Raw genomic sequence first — 23,013 nt, forward strand, 5'->3', positions numbered from 1 at the left:
CAGATCCTCGCTGTCCACTCAAAAGGTCATGCTGCTGATCAAGAGGCACATAGTCGAAGTGGTCACGAGAGACGTCCGAGGCATCTTGGCGCTGGACATCTTTAAGGCCTTCGACACGGTCAAGCACAAGCACGTCCTCGAATCAGTGACGACGTTGAACCTCGGCGAACGCTCTCACGTGTACGTGAGCTCTTTCCTAAGGGATCGCAAGGCCACGATGAAATTGGGCCAGATCAATTCGGACGGATACGTGCTGGGAGCCTGCGGCACGCCACAGGGTGCGGTGTGCCGCAGGCTCCCAGCGTTTGTAATAATGATATTGTTATTATAAATAATAATAATAATAATAATAATAATAATAATAATAATAATAATAATAATAATAATAATAATAATAATAATAATAATGCCTATATACATACACGCGTCGATTGAGGTAAACAATGCGATCGCGTCGCTGTTCGTCCTTCTTAGCGAGCGCCGCAACCACAGTTGAGGCGGCAGTATGGACGGCGACAATTCTGATAAGCAGGAGGAGGCCTGCAATCGACTTTGGACCTATCAGTCCGACTCGACCAAATCGCGGCCGTGAATCTCAATCGCGCTATCTACGCGGACGACATCATCGTCTGGTGCGGCGGTGGGTCGGACGCAGCGATGGAGCGGGCCCTGGAAGAGGCCTTGCACGTCACGGAAGAATTCCTCGAGGGCACGGGACTGGTCCTCTCGCCGACTAAGTTGGAACTCTTGATGTATTGACCCGACAGAAAAGGCCGCAAGTTCGACACGACGCTGGACCAAGTACCGATCGAACTCAAAACGAAGGCGGGTCAGCGCATCCAGAGGGTGGATTCTCTCAGGGTGCTCGGACTGGTCCTCAATGCAAAGGGCAGCAACACGCAAATGATCGCGCGCCTGAGTGCGAAGACGGAGAACATGCTCAGACTCGTTTCGCGAGTGACGAGCAGGAGGGGGGGGGCCTCAGCGAAGCTAACCTCATAAGGATCTACCACGCCTTCCTCATGAGCCATATCAACTACGTGGCTTCTGCGCTAAACTGGTCACGGTCGGAGGAGAACAAGATCGACGCACTCAAAGGAAGAGTATTAAACGAGCCCTCGGCATCCCCATGACGACCAGCACGGAGAAGTTCATGCAGCTCGGGTTCCACAACACCCTGAGCGAAGTCGTCGAAGCGCTGAAAACGGCACAGATCATTCGCCTCTCTACAACCAAGGCCGGCCGCCGAGTACTCCAGATGGCGGGTCTGGCAGGCATGGTCGAGGAGTCGTGCGCTGTCCCACTTTGCCAGGGTGAAAGCGAAGCCTTTCGGGTCTCCCCCTTCCCGAGGAATGTTCATTCACAACGCAACGAGGCCCGGTGCGCAGCGAGAGCCCGAGCACTCATAAAGACTGCCCTGCAGAACCCAGAGCTCGCGTCCTTTGTCGACGCGGCGTGGTATCCCGTATCAAACTCGTACGTGGCCACCGTGGTTGACTCCCAGGGAAACATCCTGAATGCGGCCTCTATCCAACGCTGGACGGCGTCCGTCGCAGAGCAAGTCGCAGTGGCGCTGGCTCTGTGGGAACCTGGGCGCACGCAAATCTTCACGGACTCCAGGTTGGCGGTGATGGCCTTTCTCGCTGGCTCGGTCTCGGCCGAGGCTGCGGCGGTGCTGAGGAGCCGCAAGACTGGCACGGCACGTCATGTCATCCCTTGGTTCCCGGCTCACATGGGTCGGAATGTCTCCCCCGGCTTGATCAACCCTAATGAGCTGGCCCATGACCAGGCGCGAGGTCTCATCAACTGCGCATGTCCGAGGGGCCCGGCTTCGCAGGGGATCGACTGAACCACGGACCCGCTGCTTACTTTCCACGAGATCACTACTCACTACCAGCTGGGATGCAGCATGCTTCGCTCCGGGACTTGTACTGCCTGCCTGATTTCCTCCCGGACGACCTCGGCCAGAGCGAGTCGCGGTACTGATACTGGAGCCTCCTGAAGCTCTGAGGCTCTTCTCGGACAACAAGCCTAATGAGCTCCGGCAAGGCGTCGGTATTGTCCAAGGGTATATCGAGAGGGTCACGCGATAAGGTCGAGACGTCACGGTTGTACTGCCTTGTTCGCTGCTGCAGTGCCTTTTCCATGATTATGGCTTCAGCGAGAAACTCTCCAACGGTCTTTGGTGGGTTGCGTATTAGTCCACCGAATAACTGTTGCTTGACGCCGCGCATTAAGTTCCTGAGCTTCTTTTCTTCCGGTATGGATGGATCCGCGCGTCGGAAAAGTCGGCATGTATCTTCCACAAACATTGCGACGCTATCGTTCGGCCGCTGCACTCTCGCCTGAATTGCAGATTCAGCTCGCTCCTAGCGATCGAGGCTGGCGTATGTGCTGATTAGCTGCCGTCGGAATTCGTCCCATCTCGATAGGGCCGCCTCATGGTTCTCAAACCATGTCCACTCATAGTCCTCGAGTGCAAAGTAGCCGTTGCGTAGCTTGTGCTCTGGAGTCCAGCTGTTGAATTCTGCGACACGCTCAATGTGATCGCGCCAGTCCTCAACATCTTCGAAGGTTTCGCGGCTGGTTAAGTATGACCTCGGGCGGTGCGGTTGAGGAAGAAGACGGAACTGAGGCACTCGTCCTTATGACTCGGTTGGGTAGAGGCTCGTGCTCAGGTGGCAGTCCTTGAAGTCGACGGCTTGTCCGTACGTGAACTGGAGTGAGCTCAACTGGACTTCGTACTGGGCTTGTAGGCGGTGTTCAATCTGGGAGTGGTAGCATGTACCCAGCACCTCCACCAGAAAAATGTAACGTAGATTAAAGTCTTAAAAGATAGACGCATCTGTTTAATGGCGGACCAGGAGAAGAACGTGCTGCTCATGCGCTTCATCTTCTTTCATGGCACCGACCATTGCGCGCGCCGTCCCCTGGTGCGGGAGTGCCACATCATTGTGTCAATATATGCCAAATCCTCTGAGCCTCCCCATTCCTTTGCCGGCGGCATGCTTGTGGGCGCGATCATATGCGTACTCATTATTGTATTCATTGCTTTGACCTATCAGCAGAACAGAAAATTTGCACTAACATGCATGCAGGTATCCCATTTGGTGGTACGCTGGAAGATAGGCTAGAAATGCACTGTCGTTGACGATAATGCAAGCGCCTGATGGGCCTTGTAACGCCTTTTCCAGACAGTACATTCATCCAAATGTGAGTTACAGTTTCATGCGACGCAATACAACGCGCCAATGCATTTCCTTTGTCCATGAAAAACACTGAAACATGGAAAGATAAGCAACTTCTTTCGCGGGCAGGGCTCGCCGAGAGGAGAGAGAGAGAGAGAAAATTAGGAGGGCGCTCAGTCTTTTCGGAGCGCTCACACCCTCGACTAGAGGTGTACGGCCAGGCGTCAGCGCGCTATTTAATTAATGCTAAAGTTTCTTTTTTAAGTCAATCCAGCTTCGTCTGAGATTTTGTGTTGTCTTGCCAGTCTCAAGCATAGAATCATATCAAACCGAAGTAACCCGGCTCTTCACGCGTCTGTGCACGCGTGTGGTCAAAGGTCGGCGCAACGTGGGATTTCGAAACTTCTCGATCAAACGCGCAATAATGCACAACGAGAACAAACAGCAGCCTCGGAACGTCGTAATCACGACTTGAGAACCGTGGGCACTGTAGCTGCAGGTAGAATCGGCAATATGTCTGAAAGCGGCATCAACGCGAGAGGTGCCACTTGTCGCAAGATAGAAATTTCTGGCTCCGATGTGTTAGAAGATGCCGGTTAGAAGTTTTCGCATTATTCCGGCCTTTGCATTCGAAGTAGTTTTTATACATTTGTACGTGTAAAAAAATATTTTTATATGTGTACTGTATGCTGCTCTTTCTTTGTAGCTTTCATTTAAAAAACTGAATGCAGCTGACATCGATAGCTGCACTAAACTATATAACAGTTTCGATGTGCAGCTTACGAAAAGAACTCTTTTATTTTTTTTTTTTCGATGACAATTGTACACCCGAGCAATGTCTGCATTTCTACTAATCCACGCTTCATTCATTCAACCTGGTGACGACGAGTTAACAGAAAGAGCAAATTGGTTTGCTACCGCATCATAACATATCTCGGCTGGAAAAAATATTTTCACCTGCGGCAGAAAAAAAGAGGATTTCGATTATTTTTCAGATAAAAAGGACGTAATAAGGAAAGTTACAGAAGCAAAGGGTGATTAATGTTAAGAACATGTGGTTTCACTTACTGTCCAGTCAGGATAATGTGCCTTATCAAATCTGTTATTTGGCTTACCTATTAAGGGCTGAATCCAGCAAAGGTTTGTCTTAGAAGAGGTCTGTTTTCTTTTACGCAAAGCATATTGTATAAGCACGATCGCATTGAGCAAGGTTAAGGTTAAGGAAGCAAGATTAATATATTTAGAGAGTGACACATGCGGCGGTGTTGGTTAAGCGCTTCTAGAATTCACTGACTGTTTGCTCAATGGACAAATCTCATAGAAGAAACCGAGGCAAAGCAAAGAAAATTGCGACTAGGGCGCAGAAAACAACAAGGCTCTGCATATTGGTGGAGGAAGGAACATGCAAACGCTCTACATAGACGATTTTAGATAGGTGCCCAACTTTTTTTTAAATGTGTTGGTTGAAAAGCAAGACTTACAAAATATTTTGCATTTCTCTCACGTTCAACACCTCTGTGTTCGGTCCTCTCAGCCCTTAGTATGAAAAGGCCGGAATTTCAACCAGTTTAGCAAAGACAGATTAAGCGAAGCAGGTTTTGAAATTTGTGCTTTCTGTTTCCAGGCCACCGGCGCGAACTAGAAACTAGCACCACGCCGCCGCCGGTCGAAGGTGGCATGGCGCACGCCTATACCGTCGTCGCCCCGAACGCCTGCGCATACGCAATGGCAGCAAAGGCAGCGTGCCTTCTGTCCACGTCAATTTGAATTCTCAATGGCTGTGCCAGTGGCCAGGCAGGCAGGTAAGTAAGTGGTGTGAGGTGTCTGCCTGTACCTTGGTGTCTGTGTATTTGTGTTTTCTTTGTGGCATCACGCGTTAGCTACCCTGAATGGTAAGTTCAATGCAAGCAGACATTCTGATCAATTTTACGTTGTAAACACTGACTCGCTAGATCAAAGTAGGAGGTAACCTATAGCATTGCTTTAAATTTATGGCGAACCAACCCTGGTTTCTATCAAAGAAGCGGCTTAGCAGGCTTTGAGAGGTGGTTTCTTGTGGCGCTGTGTTGCATTACCTGTGGCATGGTGGCGGCGCTCGCTTTACCATCCTTCATCATCAGCCTGGTTACGCCCACTGCAGGGCAAAGGCCTCTCCCATATTTCTCCAACAACCCCGGTCATGTACTAATTGTGGCCACGCCGTCCCTGCAAACTTCATAATCTCAACCGCCCACCTAACTTTCTGCCACCCCCTGCTACGCTTCCCTTCCCTTGGGATCCAGTCCGTAACCCTTAATGACCATCGGTTATCTTCCCTCCTCATTACATGTCCTGCCCATGCCCATTTCTTTTTCTTGATTTCAACTAAGATGTCATTAACTCGCGTTTGTGCCCTGACCCAAACTGCTCTTTTCTTATCCCTTAACGTTACACCTATCATTCTTCTTTCCATAGCTCGTTGCGTCGTCCTCAATTTGAGTAGAACTCTTTTCGCAAGCCTCCAGGTTGCTGCCCCGTAGGTGAGTACAGGTAAGACACAGCTATTATATACTTTTCTCTTGAGGGATAATGGCAACCTGCTGTTCATGATCTGAGAATGCCTGCCAAACGCACCCCAGCCCATTCTTATTCTCCTAATTATTTCCGTCTCATGATCCGGATCCGCCGTCACTACCTGCCCCAAGTAGGTGTATTCCCTTACGACTTCCAGTGCCTCGCTGCCTATTGTAAATTGCTGTTCTCTTCCGAGACTGTTAAACATTACTTTAGTTTTCTGCAGATTAATTTTTAGACCCACTCTTCTGCTTTGCCTCTCCAGGTCAGTGAGCATGCATTGCAATTGGTCCCCTGAGTTACTAAGCAAGGCAATATCATCAGCGAATCGCAAGTTACTAAGCTACTCTCCATTAATTTTTATCCCCAATTCTTCCCAATCCAGGTCTCTGAATACCTCCTGTAAACATGCTGTGAATAGCATTGGAGAGATCGCATCTCCCTGCCTGACGTCTTTCTTTATTGGGATTTTACTTTCTTTATTTACCTCCTTTACCATCCTTACGTGGGAACGAATCGGCAGTTCAGGCGCCACTTCCACAAGGAACAGTTCGGAACCCCATGAAATATCTCAGACGACACCGTCTACGTCTCCGATCATAGTAGCAGCATCTCTACAAGGCCGTGGAAAAATCGTAGCTCTCACCATAACAGAATTCGAGAACGCGCTCCTTGCCACCGTGCCACCATGTGGTGCCAGCATGTGGTGCCACTATGTTGTAATGAACGGTGGCACCACCGATACCAGCTGCACCACTGGTATTACCGCATTGGGGTACCGTATCCCCGTGCGCGACTTGCTGCTGTCCCAGACGGTTACTTTTTTCGGCCTCGGCCTAAGAAACTGGTCAGACAGTCACCATAAATCGCAACTTAGTGCAAATAATACTAGCCACAATAACAATTTTTGTCAAGGAAGGTGGGTAGCAAGAATTATAATTTTCATAAGACAAAATTCGCAGGATATAGTCAACAGCGTGTCATATTCACATCGCAAATTTTTCCTAAAAATATTCTATCCTTGATGTGATGACTTTGAGCAATCAAAATTTACCAAACTTAACCGTACTTCAGAGGCTGCATTACAGTCATGCGCACTGTTGAAATGAGCCTTACGCGGTTCAAGGGTTTCCGGTGCTCCGCAATTACGTTGAGTTTCGGCTTTCCCACGCCGTCTACTAGCCATGCTAGCAACCCATTCCACGAAGGACCTGACTTTCCGCTTACAATATAACGTGGAATAAGCTGCATACCGAATGCGTGATGGTTCACACACGGTTCACGAAGACGAGAAGTTAACTGTACCTTCCCATGCAGCTGTACTAATTTTGACTACAGCAGGAGACTCGCTTAATATCTTGCAGATGTTATGCAATCTATTTATGCTAACTTCTGGTCCACAAAAAGCTTCATTAGGTTTTATTTTGAGCTAGAAATTTAAATTATGCTTTAAGGTATAATGCGTCATCTGTTTATGCAAGGTAATTTTTGCGCATGAAGGTGCTGAAACGATGCCACTTTTCTAAAACGTGTTTGTGTTACAAGCACACTGACAGAAAACATCTTACATGTCGTAGGCGAGAACTTACATAGGGCTATTTTTCATAAAGGTGTCACAAGTTTGGTGTGTATGTCTGCTTGCGTGTTTGTGTGCGAGTATGTGTGCTTTTGTTTCTGCGTTTGTTTGTGTATGTAAGTGTCTCTATGTGTATGTGCGAGTTTGCGTGTGTGTGTGTGTGTGTGTGTGTGTGTGTGTGTGTGTGTGTGTGTGTCGACCTGGCTCAAATCATGAAATCAAGCAACATAGATGACATGTTCATGTTAAACCGAATAAATCCACTGTCAGAATACCACATTCAATGGCTATGCCAGAAGGAAACTAACATTATTTATTGCAATTATTTCTAAACTGTTGCTACTTAAGTATGCGTAGCCTTCGATCCGCTGTACAAAAACATGAATGGTGTGTGTGTGTGTGTGTGTGTGTGTGTGTGTGTTTGTGTGTGATCATTCTTGCGTCCGTGCTTCCATATTCAACACCGTAGTTCCTTCCAAAGTGATGGTAAAGGGGTTGATATATTGCTTGAGCCCACGCACGCTTGGCGCGAATCTGCCTCATTCATATTTTATACAACCCCAGCCGGCACTGTCTCGGAACGATTATAAAACATAACAAAGCCAACAGAGCGATCGTCATTACATTGGTCTCAGTGATGCTCTATAGGAGTTTACTATGGTGTTAGTGCCTGAATATTGAGAGTAGTTTAAGAATTAACACTTCAAAATCACTTGAAACAGTGGAAACGCACACAGCTATCAAACTTGGACAATGCGGTTCGCTCTAAGTGCTTCCGTCACGACGCCATGCGTCCGAGCTTGACACCCGCGCGCCAGTATCACTCTCTCCTGCCCACCGTCGTTGCTGTTTCCCACCTCTAGGCGAGCGTCTGCAAGCCAAAGCAGCCCTACCCAGATAAGTTTCTTCACTCGCTATCGCAGCTAAACAGAGAGAGTTGCCTATCTGCCTATCTTGCGCTTCAGCAACACTCCCTCGCAGTAGCGTCTAGATACGTGGACACCCTCCCCTCGGCCGTTTGCATAGCCCTCCGCTACAAAGCGCGCGTCACTGCCTGGTCCTCTGTGTGCCACTCTCGTTCCGTTAAGCCAAGGAGCAACCCACTGGAGACGATTCGCAGTCACCATGCCTGTCACTCTGTACAACATGCCCGCCAGCCCGCCATGTGGCTTCGTGCGCTGTATTGCCAAGCATATAGGGGTCGAACTCAACGTCATCGACTTGGACTTCACAAACAAGGAGCACCTAGGTGAGGACTACCTCAAGGTAAGTGAGGGTTTTATGGAGCCTTGCGTTTTATTGTTTCAAAGCTTTATATTATTTTGTTTGTTTCTTCAATGCCGTTTTACCAGTAAGAAGTCTCGTGGCCTGCTTCACACGAGAAGTTGGATGCTGTTGCAGGACGTTCGCAGACAAGCCATCGTTCAAATATGCCCCCTTACACACACACACACACACACACACACACACACACACACACACACACACACACACACACATATATATATATATATATATATATATATATATATATATATATATATATATATATATATATATATATATATATATTCTGATTAATGAATTTGCTCCTATATATTCAAAGTTTTTGTGCATTCTGTTTGTTCTTACGGAATTGATGGCTTCAACTCAGTATTGACGTGATTTAAATTTCTTTGCGTGGTTAACATTATTGCAGATTTTCCTTCTTGGTGGCAGTTATCGTGGTATATTCCCACTTTCCACGGCATTCTTAGTGTTCTTAAGTACCGTGTTTCACTTGTGCATATTATTGAAGCACGGACATGTTATCCAAGTGTTTAGTAGGACATTTGTTTCATGCGGAAGTTTCGTTTCCGCTCTAATACGAGTGAAAATCAAATACAGGGAGCAACAAAAAAATTCAACATTGTATGCGCAAGTGGAAAGCTGATAGTCTTGTTTACCTCTCAGGTACTTTTCTGAGAATTGCGGAAACGCTATCTTTAAGTGTCAGCCAGTTTTCTATCTATTCGTATCTAGATCTCGCCAACATCCATAATCGCGAGGAGTTCAATAAACTCCACTATCAATCTGCTCGCTTCTTGCACGCATCTGCCTCTTGATTCTGACGTGTCTATTGCTCAGTTGTTATCGTAATTTACATGTACACAAGCCTAATTGTTATTAGTTAATCTTGAATGAGATTTAGGTCCGCGCCTTTAACAACCGAGTGCTGACACTGACACATTGTGTTGCTTTATGGCTTTCAGCCCCATATTTTTAAATGAAATCTTTTCCGAAAAATGCGTTAATCTGTTTGGTAACCATTATTAAAGTACAGCTACCAACATACAAGAGAAAAAAAGATTATTGTCCTTTCGAGTCAGCATAGAATTCGTTTGCTGACCACGGAGTCCGCTCGGTGCTTTCAATAATGTGCCACTACAAGAATTACTGGGTATACAGTCCCGAGCAGAACAATGTTGCGAATCCACAAATGGCGAAAAAAAGTTAATTTTTTACAGACCTGGCTCAAATCATGAAATCAAGCAACATAGATGACATGTTCATGTTAAACCGAATAAATCCACTGTCAGAATACCACATTCAATGGCTATGCCAGAAGGAAACTAACATTATTTATTGCAATTATTTCTAAACTCTTGCTACTTAAGTATACGTAGCCTTCGATCCGCTGTACAAAAACATGAATGGTTAAACTTACACAGCAGCCTTCCACTGTTCAACATCTGTAATAGCCCAGTGTGTGGCTACGTAGCCACCTTTTTCAGTGCATTTCTCGAAACCTGATGTACCGTTCAAAAATAGTTTCCTTCGAAGGCGAACAAAATGTAGTCTTCTTTCCTCAAAAAGTACCACTAGTTTGCCATGGTCTCAGCGGAGTCGCCTTAAAGATGCATTTCAAAATAATCGAACCAAGCAGCAGTGCAGCAACGCCCTCACTTTCGTTCCTGCCAACGAAAGCGAGGGCTTGCATAAGATGTTTAGAACACCAAGCGGCGATGCAAGAAAGAGTTCCGTCCTCACCCTCCTTGTGACCGGGGACGCCTTTTGCACTGCACGGCGCACATCAGCACTGTCGCTGGCATGTTTCTGTGATAGTGACCTTCACTCGAAGCTGTAAATGCGCTTACGAAGAGTGTTGGCCTATATGATTTTTTATTGCGAAGGTCGTACATGACACTCACAAATCCACCTCTACACAGCTCGCTCTGATGTATTGGATCATAATTTTCCCTTCCGAAATGGCTGGCTCTAAGACGGAATACACACAGACAACCCTCCACTATCAACGCTCTGAAATTTTGTTTCGCTCTTTCCACATTGAGCGTGCGACAGCACCCGCACCATCCAGAACTTCTTTCTACTGAGAGAGGAGAGAGTAAAGGGTCATGAGAAAGAGTGACTATGGAGCACGGCTAAAGCAGGTTACTCATACCTCTATGAAAATTACTCAATGTTGAAGCGCTTGTTGCTCCGGCTTTTCCAGGACTTTTTACTCACTTGCACAGACACTGCCTGAGCGGCCGTAGACCAACGACCACTGAACACGTTGTTGCTGGCCATTAGCTGTGTTGTATGCTTCGCCATTACGGGAGTCTGTGTCGACCCCTGTTAACAAGTTTGAGCGGCACTTCTGGCGTGGTGCACATTGACATCGGTTTGGAACGAAGGAAGCAAAGCAAGTCCTCCTCACTAGTACCTAGGCGCAGCCCCACGTTTCTCTCTCTCAAGTTACACACGCTCACTGGCGCGAGGCAGTGACCCAAATGCGCATTCAGGTGAGAGATGCTTGACGGATACTACATTCAACGGCTTAGCGTGGAAGATTGGAGGAAGAGACGGAAAGAAGTGTGCAGACATCATTAAGAAAAAGTGTAAAAATGGTGCCTGCCGTGATTACGAGGCTGGTTTCGTCATTATGGACTGCAGTGCTCACCGGACTTCTTCATTAATGTCGCCTTAACGCACGCAGAATAACAAGAATGGTTATAGTTGAATTCCGCAGTTAAACAAAATGTAATTCTGGTGTTTTCTGTGCCAAAATCAAGAAGTTATTAGCGGACAAACTGTGAAGCATTATGCATTGATGAGTCTGCCAATTTTAAACACCGCCTCAGACAACGAGAGAACAACGTGGCCCAAGGACACGTAGCCTCTAATCCATTGGCCGAACACGTTGTTGGCAAGGGCCTCATCATAGACTAAAATTAGCGCAAATCATCGCCACCGAAGGGACATTATGTTCCAGCCTTTTTATTTATTTATTTTATTTTGTTTATTTAGTGAAATACCTTCAGGGCCCGAGGGTATTACAAAAGGGAGTAGAATGCATGACAGACAAATGTATATATAAACGAAATGCGGCAATACAGAAGACAAAAATAACACAAGAATGCGGAAATATAGAACACAAAAACAGAAACAAGTTAACTATGTTGCAGCAAAATGCGGAATGCTTAAAATGAACAAGAACTTTAATAGCAGATTTAAACAAGTCAGTGTCGCTAATACCGGCCATTGAGGAAAGCAAGCGGTTCCAGTCATGATTTGTCTTAGGAATGGATAAATAAAAATAGCAGTTCGAGGAATGAATTTGCAAAACACAAGGGCAATGAAAAAACAACGGAAGCTCCTTAATGTGTTCGTGAACTTACCTAAGTCCGGTAATACAGCTAATAATATACAAGACTAAAACTCATACTCATTTTTTCTAGCAGAGCAAATAGTTTCAATGGCTACATCTATAACATATACGGCAGTCGTCGTATGACTACTACTTATCGCAATTATCGCTGCAATCATTCTTTTTTCTCTTTCCCATAACTGCAGATGAGGCATGTTCCATGGTTTTAGCTCTTACTCTAAACAACACTACCAGTGGCATAGATAACATTTCTGTATATCATCTAGAATTTGTTGCACCACTTATTATTGATACACTTTGTATTATACTGAGCACGTGCTGGTGGGTGAGTTGGTTATGCATGATTACAACGAAGGCGCCAAATAAAACAACGGACGTAGGAAGGAGACCTGGTTGTCTCGTGTCTCCTTCCTACATCCGTTGTTTTATTCGGCGCCTAAGTTGGAAACTTCGTATTACAGTTAATGACATTTTTAATGTGGTATTTCTCCCACTTCTCTTAAAAGGGCTAAGATTATTCCTATACACGAGAAATGTGATAAAACGGAGTTGTTTACCTATCGTCCTATTTCTATTCTCTCGTCGATTAGTAAAGTTGCTGAGAAGATAATTTATAACCGCCTGAATATTTACTTTAAAAATTGTATTTGTTGCATTCTTCTCAGTCTGGTTTTCGCACAGACAGTTCGACTAACTTAGCTTTATGATCCCTAACCGAGTACATGCGTCCCTCGATTGATACGGGTAACTTCGTTGATTCGGTATTTTTGTACTTTACTAAAACATTTGATGCGAAAACGCCTAAAAAGTTACCTGCAAGACAGAGAACAAAGAGTAATTTTTGAAGGTGCTTATTCTGATACTAAAGTTATTAACCAAGGTGTACCACAAGGCCACATGCTAGGTCTCTTACTATCCTCTATTTATATTAATGATTTACCCACGTGTCTTAAATCGGTACATTGTGTACTATACGCAGACGATACTACTATATCAATGCGTGACAATTCTTTAACAACCCTAATCCATAAACTAAACAATGAGCTTGACCATATTGTTGCATGGTGTCCTTCCACTCACTTAATATCAATCCTTCGAAAACTCCATTCATTTTTTTTTCCTTTGTAGCGAAAGAATACTACCTTGCTTGCCTGAGATAACTGTAGATGGTCATCACATTCCCCTTTCCGGCTGTCTATCATTTTTCGGAATCAATTTCTCCTCTAACCTCAAGTTTTGTCAACACTTTGCCTTCCTTAAGCAAAAATGTACCTTTGGTATTAGGGCATTAATGAAATCAAAATCATATTTCTACAAAGGCGCATTATTACCATTATACTTTGCTTTCAATTACACATTAATTACGGCATTGTTTCCTGGGCAAACAGATATCGTTGTCGTATATTGTCTATTCAGCACTTACGAAACCAAGCAATATGCATTAACATTAACAGTGGGTTTTTCACGAGTGCCACTCTATTACTTCGTCAAATTAGCATCCTTGTTGCAACGAACTTGATAAACTATTATATAATAATCATGTGTTATAGATCTCTTAATAAACCGCTTTGATACCAATTGATTGATTCTAGGTACTTCAGCAATAATAATAATACGAGGCTTCCACGTAACTCCAGTTTTCTTCTGCCTATGGTTTATTCTAACTATGGAAAATGACATCATTATTCGCTGCTATAAAACTGTGGAATGGCTTACCGAGCACCATTAAATATTCATTCTTTCATGCATTTAGTCATGCCCTTAAGCTTTTTTATATGTATAGCTGAGTTGACGTCATTCATTGCGCTACATTTGCCATTTGTATGTATTGACAGTTTATTACGCGTTATAGGCTTGTATAGAACCAATTTCTTTCGTTAATTTAATTTTTCTTTGTTGTATTTTCGCGATTGTGTTTGTTTGTTTTAGTTTGCTTGCTCATCTTTAATACATCTCTCCTTTGTTATTATTAACCGAGGGTCCCTTTGCGGTCTTCGACTTTGGGACCCTCTATATATTGTCTATATATTACCCATTCATTGTATTTAAAGCATAATATACTGAAACTGCAAGTGAAACTGAAGCGGGACGCCTACTTTATGGATGGGATCTCTACGGAACGAAATGTACTCTTCCTCAGATAGAAAGACTTCTTTAAGATGACTATGATGTCAAATATTCTGAAAGACTGATATTTGAGACACTTTCCTTCCTAAAGAAAGAAGAGGAAAGTTCAAAGTAGCTTTCATGGTGGACACACTAGATAGACGACAGTAGTTGTGGAGTATGATCTCTCTTTTACTGGATGTTTTACCAGAATCTGTCTACATTCAGTCTACTGATCACACAACAAATCAGAAACATGGCAATATGCCAGACGTTTATCCAAGCAACACGCGCAATATTGCCACTACTTGAAAAACGGCATTCTGTACTTTCTCTCCATATTGAGCAAGGGACCCGTACGGGTCACGAAACGTAGTTAATTTTTCTTGAATTTTCTACATGGGCGAATGTTATTCTTTTTCTCGCAACCATAAGTAACAGCATCGGAGGTAAACGAGGAGCCCACAATGTGTGGCGAAACATCATGATTTCCTACTTCTACGTGACCACATACTGCGTCGCGATGTCACTGCCCAGGAACCTCATGGGTAGAAAACGAAACCAAAACTGGCAGTAGGAAATCTATTATATTCAATTATTTATCGGACTCAAAAGTTCGCTAGTAATTTTCCCGGGGTGTCCAGGTCTAGGGCCTTCGTTTAACGCAAGAAACGTATAGTCGGAAATATCATGTCGCATTGCCTTTATAGGTTCATATTGAAAAAATTACTGTGCATCCATCAGTTGGAGATGAGCGGTGATGTTAATATGATTAGCATTCTTTCTTGCGATGGGCCTGTAATTAGTTACGATTTGTAATGATGATATTTGGGACGGTGGAGCTATTGACACACAGGCGAAATTGTGCAATATATTGTGGAAGAGGCCAAGGATGCCCGTCCAATAAAGAAGCACGTGACGGGGAGCCTCTCCAGTCACGAGCTTCTGAATATTGCGCTTGTCTACAAACTCCTGCATCAGCACCGCGATTGTATGAAGCCCATGCTCGATGAGTCAGTTCATTTTGTAAACGAGAAGACGTCGGGTGCACATTCCCACCTCTGTGTCAGATTCACGCTTAGCACCGTTCAATATAATGTCGTAGATTACTTCTGGGGGCAGAGCACAAGAATGCGGTGACGGTCACTGCTAATTGCATTAACGTAGACACTCGTCTTTAACTTCGAGTTCCTGCTGTTGCTTGCGCATATAAGCACCGCCTTCCGAAGTTATCATCAAAGAGCTTCACTGAAGAGTGGCATATAGCCATTATCACATACCCAATGATCCAAACTGGTCGGAGAGCTTATTTTGGACCCGGTTTTCTCGGCACAGCAGCCCTATGATCAGCCCAGATGACTTTGACTAACGTTGTGATCTTGTGCTGAGGTCTGTGGTTCGGAATCAGACGTCACTTGAAGGTCGCGTGCCTTTACCGCCGAGACGCCTAAGACACGGTAGCTGACCTGCGCTACACTGGGGCGTGGCACAAAGCTGGCTAAGCGGACCAACGCCGTCGTCCATATATATCGCCGAGAGTTGCTTGTTGGTGAAGAGACGCAGTTTATTTAACATAATTAAACAACTCAGGGGACCAATTGCAATGCATGCTCACTGACCTGGAGAGGCAAAGCAGAAGAGTGGGTTTAAAAATTAATCTGCAGAAAACTAAAGTAATGTTTAACAGTCTCGGAAGAGAACAGCAATTTACAATAGGCAGCGAGGCACTGGAAGTCGTAAGGGAATACATCTACTTAGGGCAGGTAGTGACGGCGGATCCGGATCATGAGAAGGAAATAATCAGAAGAATAAGAATGAGCTGGGGAGCATTTGGCAGGCATTCTCAGATCATGAACAGCAGATTGCCATTATCCCTCAAGAGAAAAGTATATAATAGCTGTGTCTTACCAGTACTCACCTACGGAGCAGTAACCTGGAGGCTTACGAAAAGGGTTCTACTCAAATTGAGGACGACGCAACGAGCTATGGAAAGAAGAATGATAGGTGTAACGTTAAGGGATAAGAAAAGAGCAGATTGGGTGAGGGAACAAACGCGAGTTAATGACATCTTAGTTGAAATCAAGAAAAAGAAATGGGCATGGGCAGGACATGTAATGAGGAGGGAGGATAACCGATGGTCATTAAGGGTTACGGACTGGATCCCAAGGGAAGGGAAGCGTAGCAGGGGGCGGCAGAAAGTTAGGTGGGCGGATGAGATAAAGAAGTTTGCAGGGACGGCATGGCCACAATTAGTACATGACCGGGGTTATTGGAGAAGTATGGGAGAGGCCTTTGCCCTGCAGTGGGCGTAACCAGGCTGATGATGAATTAAACAACTTGCTCCAGCTATTGCACCACATTCAATGTCGGCGCATGTTACATGTCTGATCACTACATGCCGGAGCATACATGTCAGCACACACGTCACTGTGCCAAAGGAGTCCACTTTTGAAACAGTTGTTTCGCCTATGCAACGTGACGAGCAAATCTTATGACTTGGACGCGGCCAATCATAATGGTTGAACTGTTCTCAAAATCCAACCCATGACGTCACCCCGTTCCGGTTGAGTTCGCCTCTGATGCTGCACGATCACAGCGGCATGCGATGCAACCACGTGGCAATTGGGGATCCGAAGTCGACGTTTAGACGGGTACGCTTTCGTGGGAATCATCCAAGGAGTGCCCATTTCCGTTTTGAGAGATAAAACTACCAAGTGGCCGAAGCTGGCGGACAAACTGTGGGAGACATTCACAGAAAGACCAGAAACAGACAACCAGAGAGACACCGGAAAACGTTCGTAGTACCCTAAAAATTCTAATCGCAATATTGAGTTATGTTACATATCAATGCATTTCGTAGCCTACCACTAAAGCAAACGAGGACCTTCTCTGCCAAGGAAACACTATACATATATAAGATGTGTAGATGAATTGTCGCGTTCTCTTGGAGATAGAACAAGATTTATCAATGTTTACATGCCGAAATGCAACTCTATTTTTCATTACAGGTAAACCCATTCCACAAGGTTCCTGCCATTGACGATGAAGGCTTCGTAGTTTATGAAAGGTATTGTTCGATTGTTTTTTATTAACATTGGTCTTACAGGTAATCCTTTAAAAAAAAACATTCTAGGATTTGACTTAGCAACTTCGAGCAATGATAGTGCGTTTAAATTCAGAAAGTCCAGTGCAGTTTCATTATGAAATATTATAACCAAAACATTCATTACCTCTTCGCATCTGACCGTGAACAGGGATATCAAACTGTGCTCCCCAGAATTTCTAAACTGACCGGCAGCAGGATTATAGAAGCGAAATTTCAACAACATTCTGAGCGATTCCACGCCATGGCATTCACTCGCCATAGGTTCATGCAAACACCGCGCCGGGGGGTTGTTCAGAGAGTGTATAATGCACATGGCAGGGAAGCTGGAGACGCGTCTGCAGGCCCTTTCGTGCGAGAACTTCGTGGACGTCGCCACATGGCTCTCTGGTCACTGTCACAATGCCCTGCAGAACTTCCTGGCCTAGCGAGCCTACATGCAAGTGCTGTGTTAGGGTGGTTACAGCCTTTGTAAGGGCACTTGCCGCCGCCAGCTAAACTGGCGGGTTAAACTTTCCGATATATTATGGGATGTCGTAAGCAATATGGCGAAAGACCATCCGACCAATCACATTTTCCGCAACCTTTATGACTAATTAACCAATTCTAATTCTAATTAGCTAATTCTAATTAAATAAGCTAAAGCCAAAAGGTATTAAAAAGCTAATTCTAATTAGCTTTTTTAATACCCTTTGCCCTCAGCTGCCAGAGATATATAGCGTGTCTGAGCACAGTACGCGGTACGTCAGCGTTTTATTTCAAAAGGCAAGTAAACGTAGTATTTACCACAGCACACTTCGAAAACGCTAGAACGTTATCTAGTGAGGCGAGTCTAGCAGTGCTATTGGAGGAATTAGAGGGCAGTAAATGGGATATAATAGGGCTCAGCGAAGTTAGGAGGCCAAAATAAGCATATCCAGTGCTAAAAAGCGGGCACGTCCTGTGCTACCGGGGCTTAGAAGAGAGAAGGGAACTAGGCGTCGGATTCCTGATTAATAAGAATATAGCTGGTAACATCATCATCATCATCATCATCAGCCTGGTTACGCCCACTGCAGGGCAAAGGCCTCTCCCATATTTCTCCAACAACCCCGGTCATGTACTAATTGTGGCCATGCCGTCCCTGCAAATTTCTTAATCTCATCCGCCCACCTAACTTTCTGCCGTCCCCTGCTACGCTTCCCTTCCCTTGGAATCCAGTCCGTAACCCTTAATGACCATCGGTTATCTTCCCTCCTCATTACATGTCCTGCCCATGCCCATTTCTTTTTCTTGATTTCAACTAAGATGTCATTAACTCGCGTTTGTTCCCTCACCCAATCTGCTCTTTTCTTATCCCTTAACGTTACACCTATCATTCTTCTTTCCATAGCTCGTTGCGTCGTCCTCAATTTGAGTAGAACCCTTTTCGTAGGCCTCCAGGTTTCTGCCCCGTAGGTGAGTACTGGTAAGACACAGCTATTATACACTTTTCTTTTGAGGGATAATGGCAACCTGCTGTTCATGATCTGAGAATGCCTGCCAAACGCTCCCCAGCCCATTCTTATTCTTCTGATTATTTCTGTCTCATGATCCGGATCCGCAGTCACTACCTGCCCTAAGTAGATGTATTCCCTTACGACTTCCAGTGCCTCGCTGCCTATTGTAAACTGCTGTTCTCTTCCGAGACTGTTAAACATTACTTTAGTTTTCTGCAGATTAATTTTTAGACCCACTCTTCTGCTTTGCCTCTCCAGGTCAGTGAGCATGCATTGCAGTTGGTCCCCTGAGTTACTAAACAAGGCAATATCATCAGCGAATCGCAAGTTACTAAGGTATTCTCCAGTAACTTTTATCCCCATTTCTTCCCAATCCAGGTCTCTGAATACCTCCTGTAAACACGCTGTGAATAGCATTGGAGAGATCGTATCTCCCTGTCTGACGCCTTTCTTTATTGGGATTTTGTTGCTTTCTTTATGGAGGACTATGGTGGCTGTGGAGCCGCTGTAGATATTTTTCAGTATTTTTACCTATGGCTCGTCTACACCCTGATTCCGTAATGCCTACATGACTGCTGAGGTTTCGACAGAATCAAATGCTTTCTCGTAATCAATGAAAGCTATATATAAGGGTTGGCTGCATTCCGCACATTTCTCTGTCACCTGATTGATAGTGTGAATATGATCTATTGTTGAGTAGCCTTTACGGAATCCTGCCTGGTCCTTTGCTTGACAGAAGTCCAAGGTGTTCCTGATTCTATTTGCGATTACCTTAGTGAATAGTTTGTAGGCAACGGACAGTAAGCTGATTGGTCTATAATTTCTTCCGCAAGCGGGATAGCCGAAAGTGGACGTGGAGGGGCCCGAACGGCGAGACTAGAAATGAAATAGACCTCATACTCTGCGCTAACCCTGGCATCATACAAGATGTGGACGTACTCGGCAAGGTGCGCTGCAGTGACCACAGGATGGTAAGAACTCGAATTAGCCTACACCTGAGAAGGGAACGAAAGAAACTGGAACATAAGAAGCCGATCAATGAGTTAGCGGTACGAGGGAAAATAGAGGAATTCCAGATCAAGCTACAGAACAGGTATTCGGCTTTAACTCAGGAAGAGGACCTTAGTGTTGAAGCAATGACCGACAATCTTGTGGACATCATTAAGGAGTGTGCAATGGAAGTCGGTGGTAACTCCGTTAGGCAGGATACCAGTAAACTATCGCAGGAGACGAACGATCTGATCAAGAAACGCCAATGTATGAAAGCCTCTAACCCTACAGCTAGAATAGAACTGGCAGAACTTTCGAAGTTAATCAACAAGCGTAAGACAGCTGACATAAGGAAGTATAATATGGATAGAATTGAACATGCTTTCAGGAACGGAGGAAGCCTAAAAACAGTGAAGAAGAAACTAGGAATTGGCAAGAATCAGATGTATGCGTTAAGAGACAAAGCCGGCAATATCATTACTAATATGGATGAGATAGTACAAGTGGCTGAGGAGTTCTATAGAGATTTGTACAGTACCAGTGCCACCCACGACGATAATGGAAGAGAAAATAGTCTATAGGACTTCGAAATCCCACAGGTAACGCCGGAAGAAGTAAAGAAAGCCTTGGGAGATATGCAAAGGGGGAAGGCAGCTGGGGAGGATCAGGTAACAGCAGATTTGTTGAAGGATGGTGGGCAGATTGTTCTAGAGAAACTGGCCACCCTGTATACGCAATGCCTCATAACGTCGAGCGTACCGGAATCTTGGAAAAATGCTAACATAATCCTAATCCATAAGAAAGGGGACGCCAAAGACTTGAAAAATTATAGAGCAATCAGCTTACTGTCCGTTGCCTACAAACTATTTACTAAGGTAATCGCCAATAGAATCAGGAACACCTTAGACTTCTGTCAAGCAAAGCACCAGGCAGGATTCCGTAAAGGCTACTCAACAATAGATCATATTCACACTATCAATCAGGTGACAGAGAAATGTGCGGAATGCAGCCAACCCTTATATATAGCTTTCACTGATTACGAGAAAGCATTTGATTCTGTCGAAACCTCAGCAGTCATGGAGGCATTACGGAATCAGGGTGTAGACGAGCCATATGTAAAAATACTGAAAAATATCTATAGCGGCTCCACAGCCACCATAGTCCTCCATAAAGAAATCAACAAAATCCCAATAAAGAAAGGCGTCAGGCAGGGAGATACGATCTCTCCAATGCTATTCACAGCGTGTTCACAGGAGGTATTCAGAGACCTGGATTGGGAAGAAATGGGGATAAAAGTTAATGGAGAATACCTTAGTAACTTGCGATTCGCTGATGATATTGCCTTGTTTAGTAACTCAGGGGACCAACTGCAATGCATGCTCACTGACCTGGAGAGGCAAAGCAGAAGAGTGGGTCTAAAAATTAATCTGCAGAAAACTAAAGTAATGTTTAACAGTCTCGAAAGAGAACAGCAGTTTACAATAGGCAGCGAGGCACTGGAAGTCGTAAGGGAATACATCTACTTAGGGCAGGTAGTGACTGCGGATCCGGATCATGAGACAGAAATAATCAGAAGAATAAGAATGGGCTGGGGTGCGTTTGGCAGGCATTCTCAGATCATGAACAGCAGGTTGCCATTATCCCTCAAGAGAAAAGTGTATAATAGCTGTGTCTTACCAGTACTCACCTACGGGGCAGAAACCTGGAGGCTTACGAAAAGGGTTCTACTCAAATTGAGGACGACGCAAAGAGCTATGGAAAGAAGAATGGTAGGTGTAACGTTAAGGGATAAGGAAAGAGCAGATTGGGTGCAGGAACAAACGCGAGTTAATGACATCTTAGTTGAAATCAAGAAAAAGAAATGGGCATGGGCAGGACATGTAATGAGGAGGGAAGATAACCGATGTTCATTAAGGGTTACGGACTGGATTCCAAGGCAAGGGAAGCGTAGCAGGGGACGGCAGAAAGCTAGGTGGGCGGATGAGATTAAGAAGTGTGCAGGGACGGCATGGCCACAATTAGTACATGACCGGGGTTGTTGGAGAAATATTGGAGAGGCCTTTGCCCTGCAGTGGACGTAACCAGGCTGATGATGATGATGACTTCGAAAAACAACCTTTATATATCATGTACAAGTGGAAGGCAACGGCAATGCTTAATGCAGTTCACTTTCTTGGTGCGAGCTAAGGGCTCATTCACACCGACGACTGACAGTGGTCACGCAACCGGTCGCAAATGGTCGCAAAGGGTCCCTTTCTCGAAAAGCGACCATCTTGAGCCAGTCGCTCTATGCACGATTTTTCAGTCGCGCGACCGTGGTCGCAAAACTGATAAACCAATCAGTGGCGGACCGGAAGTGGACTTTCATGTGTCTACATCCGGCCTCCTCCCGCGTCGCGGCAAATTCCGCGTATATTCCGAGAGTTCTCGCTGAGAACGATAATCGCCGCTATTGCGATTGCGGGTCACGCTCAGACGCGCTTGCCGGTCTGAAGGTCACTCGCTTTCGGTAGTTTTTTGGTTGCGAGTCGAAAATGATCGCGCGACCTCCTCAAATCGCTGGTGTGAATGAGCCATTATAATACTACCACGAGTACGCCACGTGCCTGATAACTTTTTTGCTTTATACGTGACGCACGACATCTAATAGAAAGAAATGTGTGATGTGTAACAATAAAAGGAAAAGCCGACTAATTTTTTAATTAAGTATGCAGGTTACGTGTGCACATTGGCATAACACTAAATTAAAGACATTTAATAGATGGCGTGCCAACGCGGGTGCATCAGACGGTGACAAAAAAAAAAGAAAAAGCAGGTATGCGCCGTGACTTCTAGCAACATTGGGGACCAATATGGGTACTCGCCAAGTTTGACGGTAAGTAGCAGTAAAAATGTTTATATTGTCACCACCTTAAAACAGGGTTTGCCTGTAGGTTCCCTACCCTGGCCATCGGCACAATTTCCTGCGGGGGGCTGTAATTACCTGTCAGCCCCCTGCCAAAGCATTTCAGAACGTGCAGCGCCTACTTTGGTACTCAGGTGCAACAACCCCATGGGGATATAGTATAGTAGAAAGCGAAGGCTCTGATCAGACGGGCCAATAATAGCCACCATTAATTCGTGGAAACTTGCATACGTTGGATGATTGTGGCAGAAACAAATGCGCCGGCAGAGAGCGTCATTCATTTGGGGTCTCTTCAATGAAAGGAACGCTAATACTAGACATTGCAAGAGGTGCAGATAAACTACGCATTCTAATTCAAGGTATGATGGGGCACGTGTCTGCCATGTAAAAAAAAATAAACACCGGCTGTGTTTTTACGTGTGGACGACTGACATAGGACGTGAAGACGCAAAGTCGCTCTAAA

At 45.1% G+C, this 23,013-nt stretch overlaps 1 protein-coding gene across 2 annotated transcripts in view; it reads left to right on the top strand.

Moving 5' to 3' along the window:
• The first annotated feature begins 5,900 nt into the window (after nt 1-5,900).
• LOC139055994 (glutathione S-transferase 1-like) overlaps nt 5,901-23,013 on the top strand; it is a 36,326-nt gene continuing 19,213 nt past the window's right edge. Inside the window, exons 1-2 of one of the 2 annotated variants that reach the window (XM_070533728.1) lie at nt 5,901-8,583; nt 17,083-17,141. In XM_070533728.1, the coding sequence (XP_070389829.1) occupies nt 8,443-8,583; nt 17,083-17,141 (200 nt within the window). In that variant the 5' untranslated portion in view covers nt 5,901-8,442. The remainder of the gene's footprint in view (nt 8,584-17,082; nt 17,142-23,013) is intronic. The other variant, XM_070533727.1, reaches the window with a different exon arrangement.

The sequence above is a fragment of the Dermacentor albipictus genome, chromosome 2 (assembly GCF_038994185.2).
Source record: "Dermacentor albipictus isolate Rhodes 1998 colony chromosome 2, USDA_Dalb.pri_finalv2, whole genome shotgun sequence".
NCBI classification, from domain to species: Eukaryota; Metazoa; Arthropoda; class Arachnida; order Ixodida; family Ixodidae; genus Dermacentor; species Dermacentor albipictus.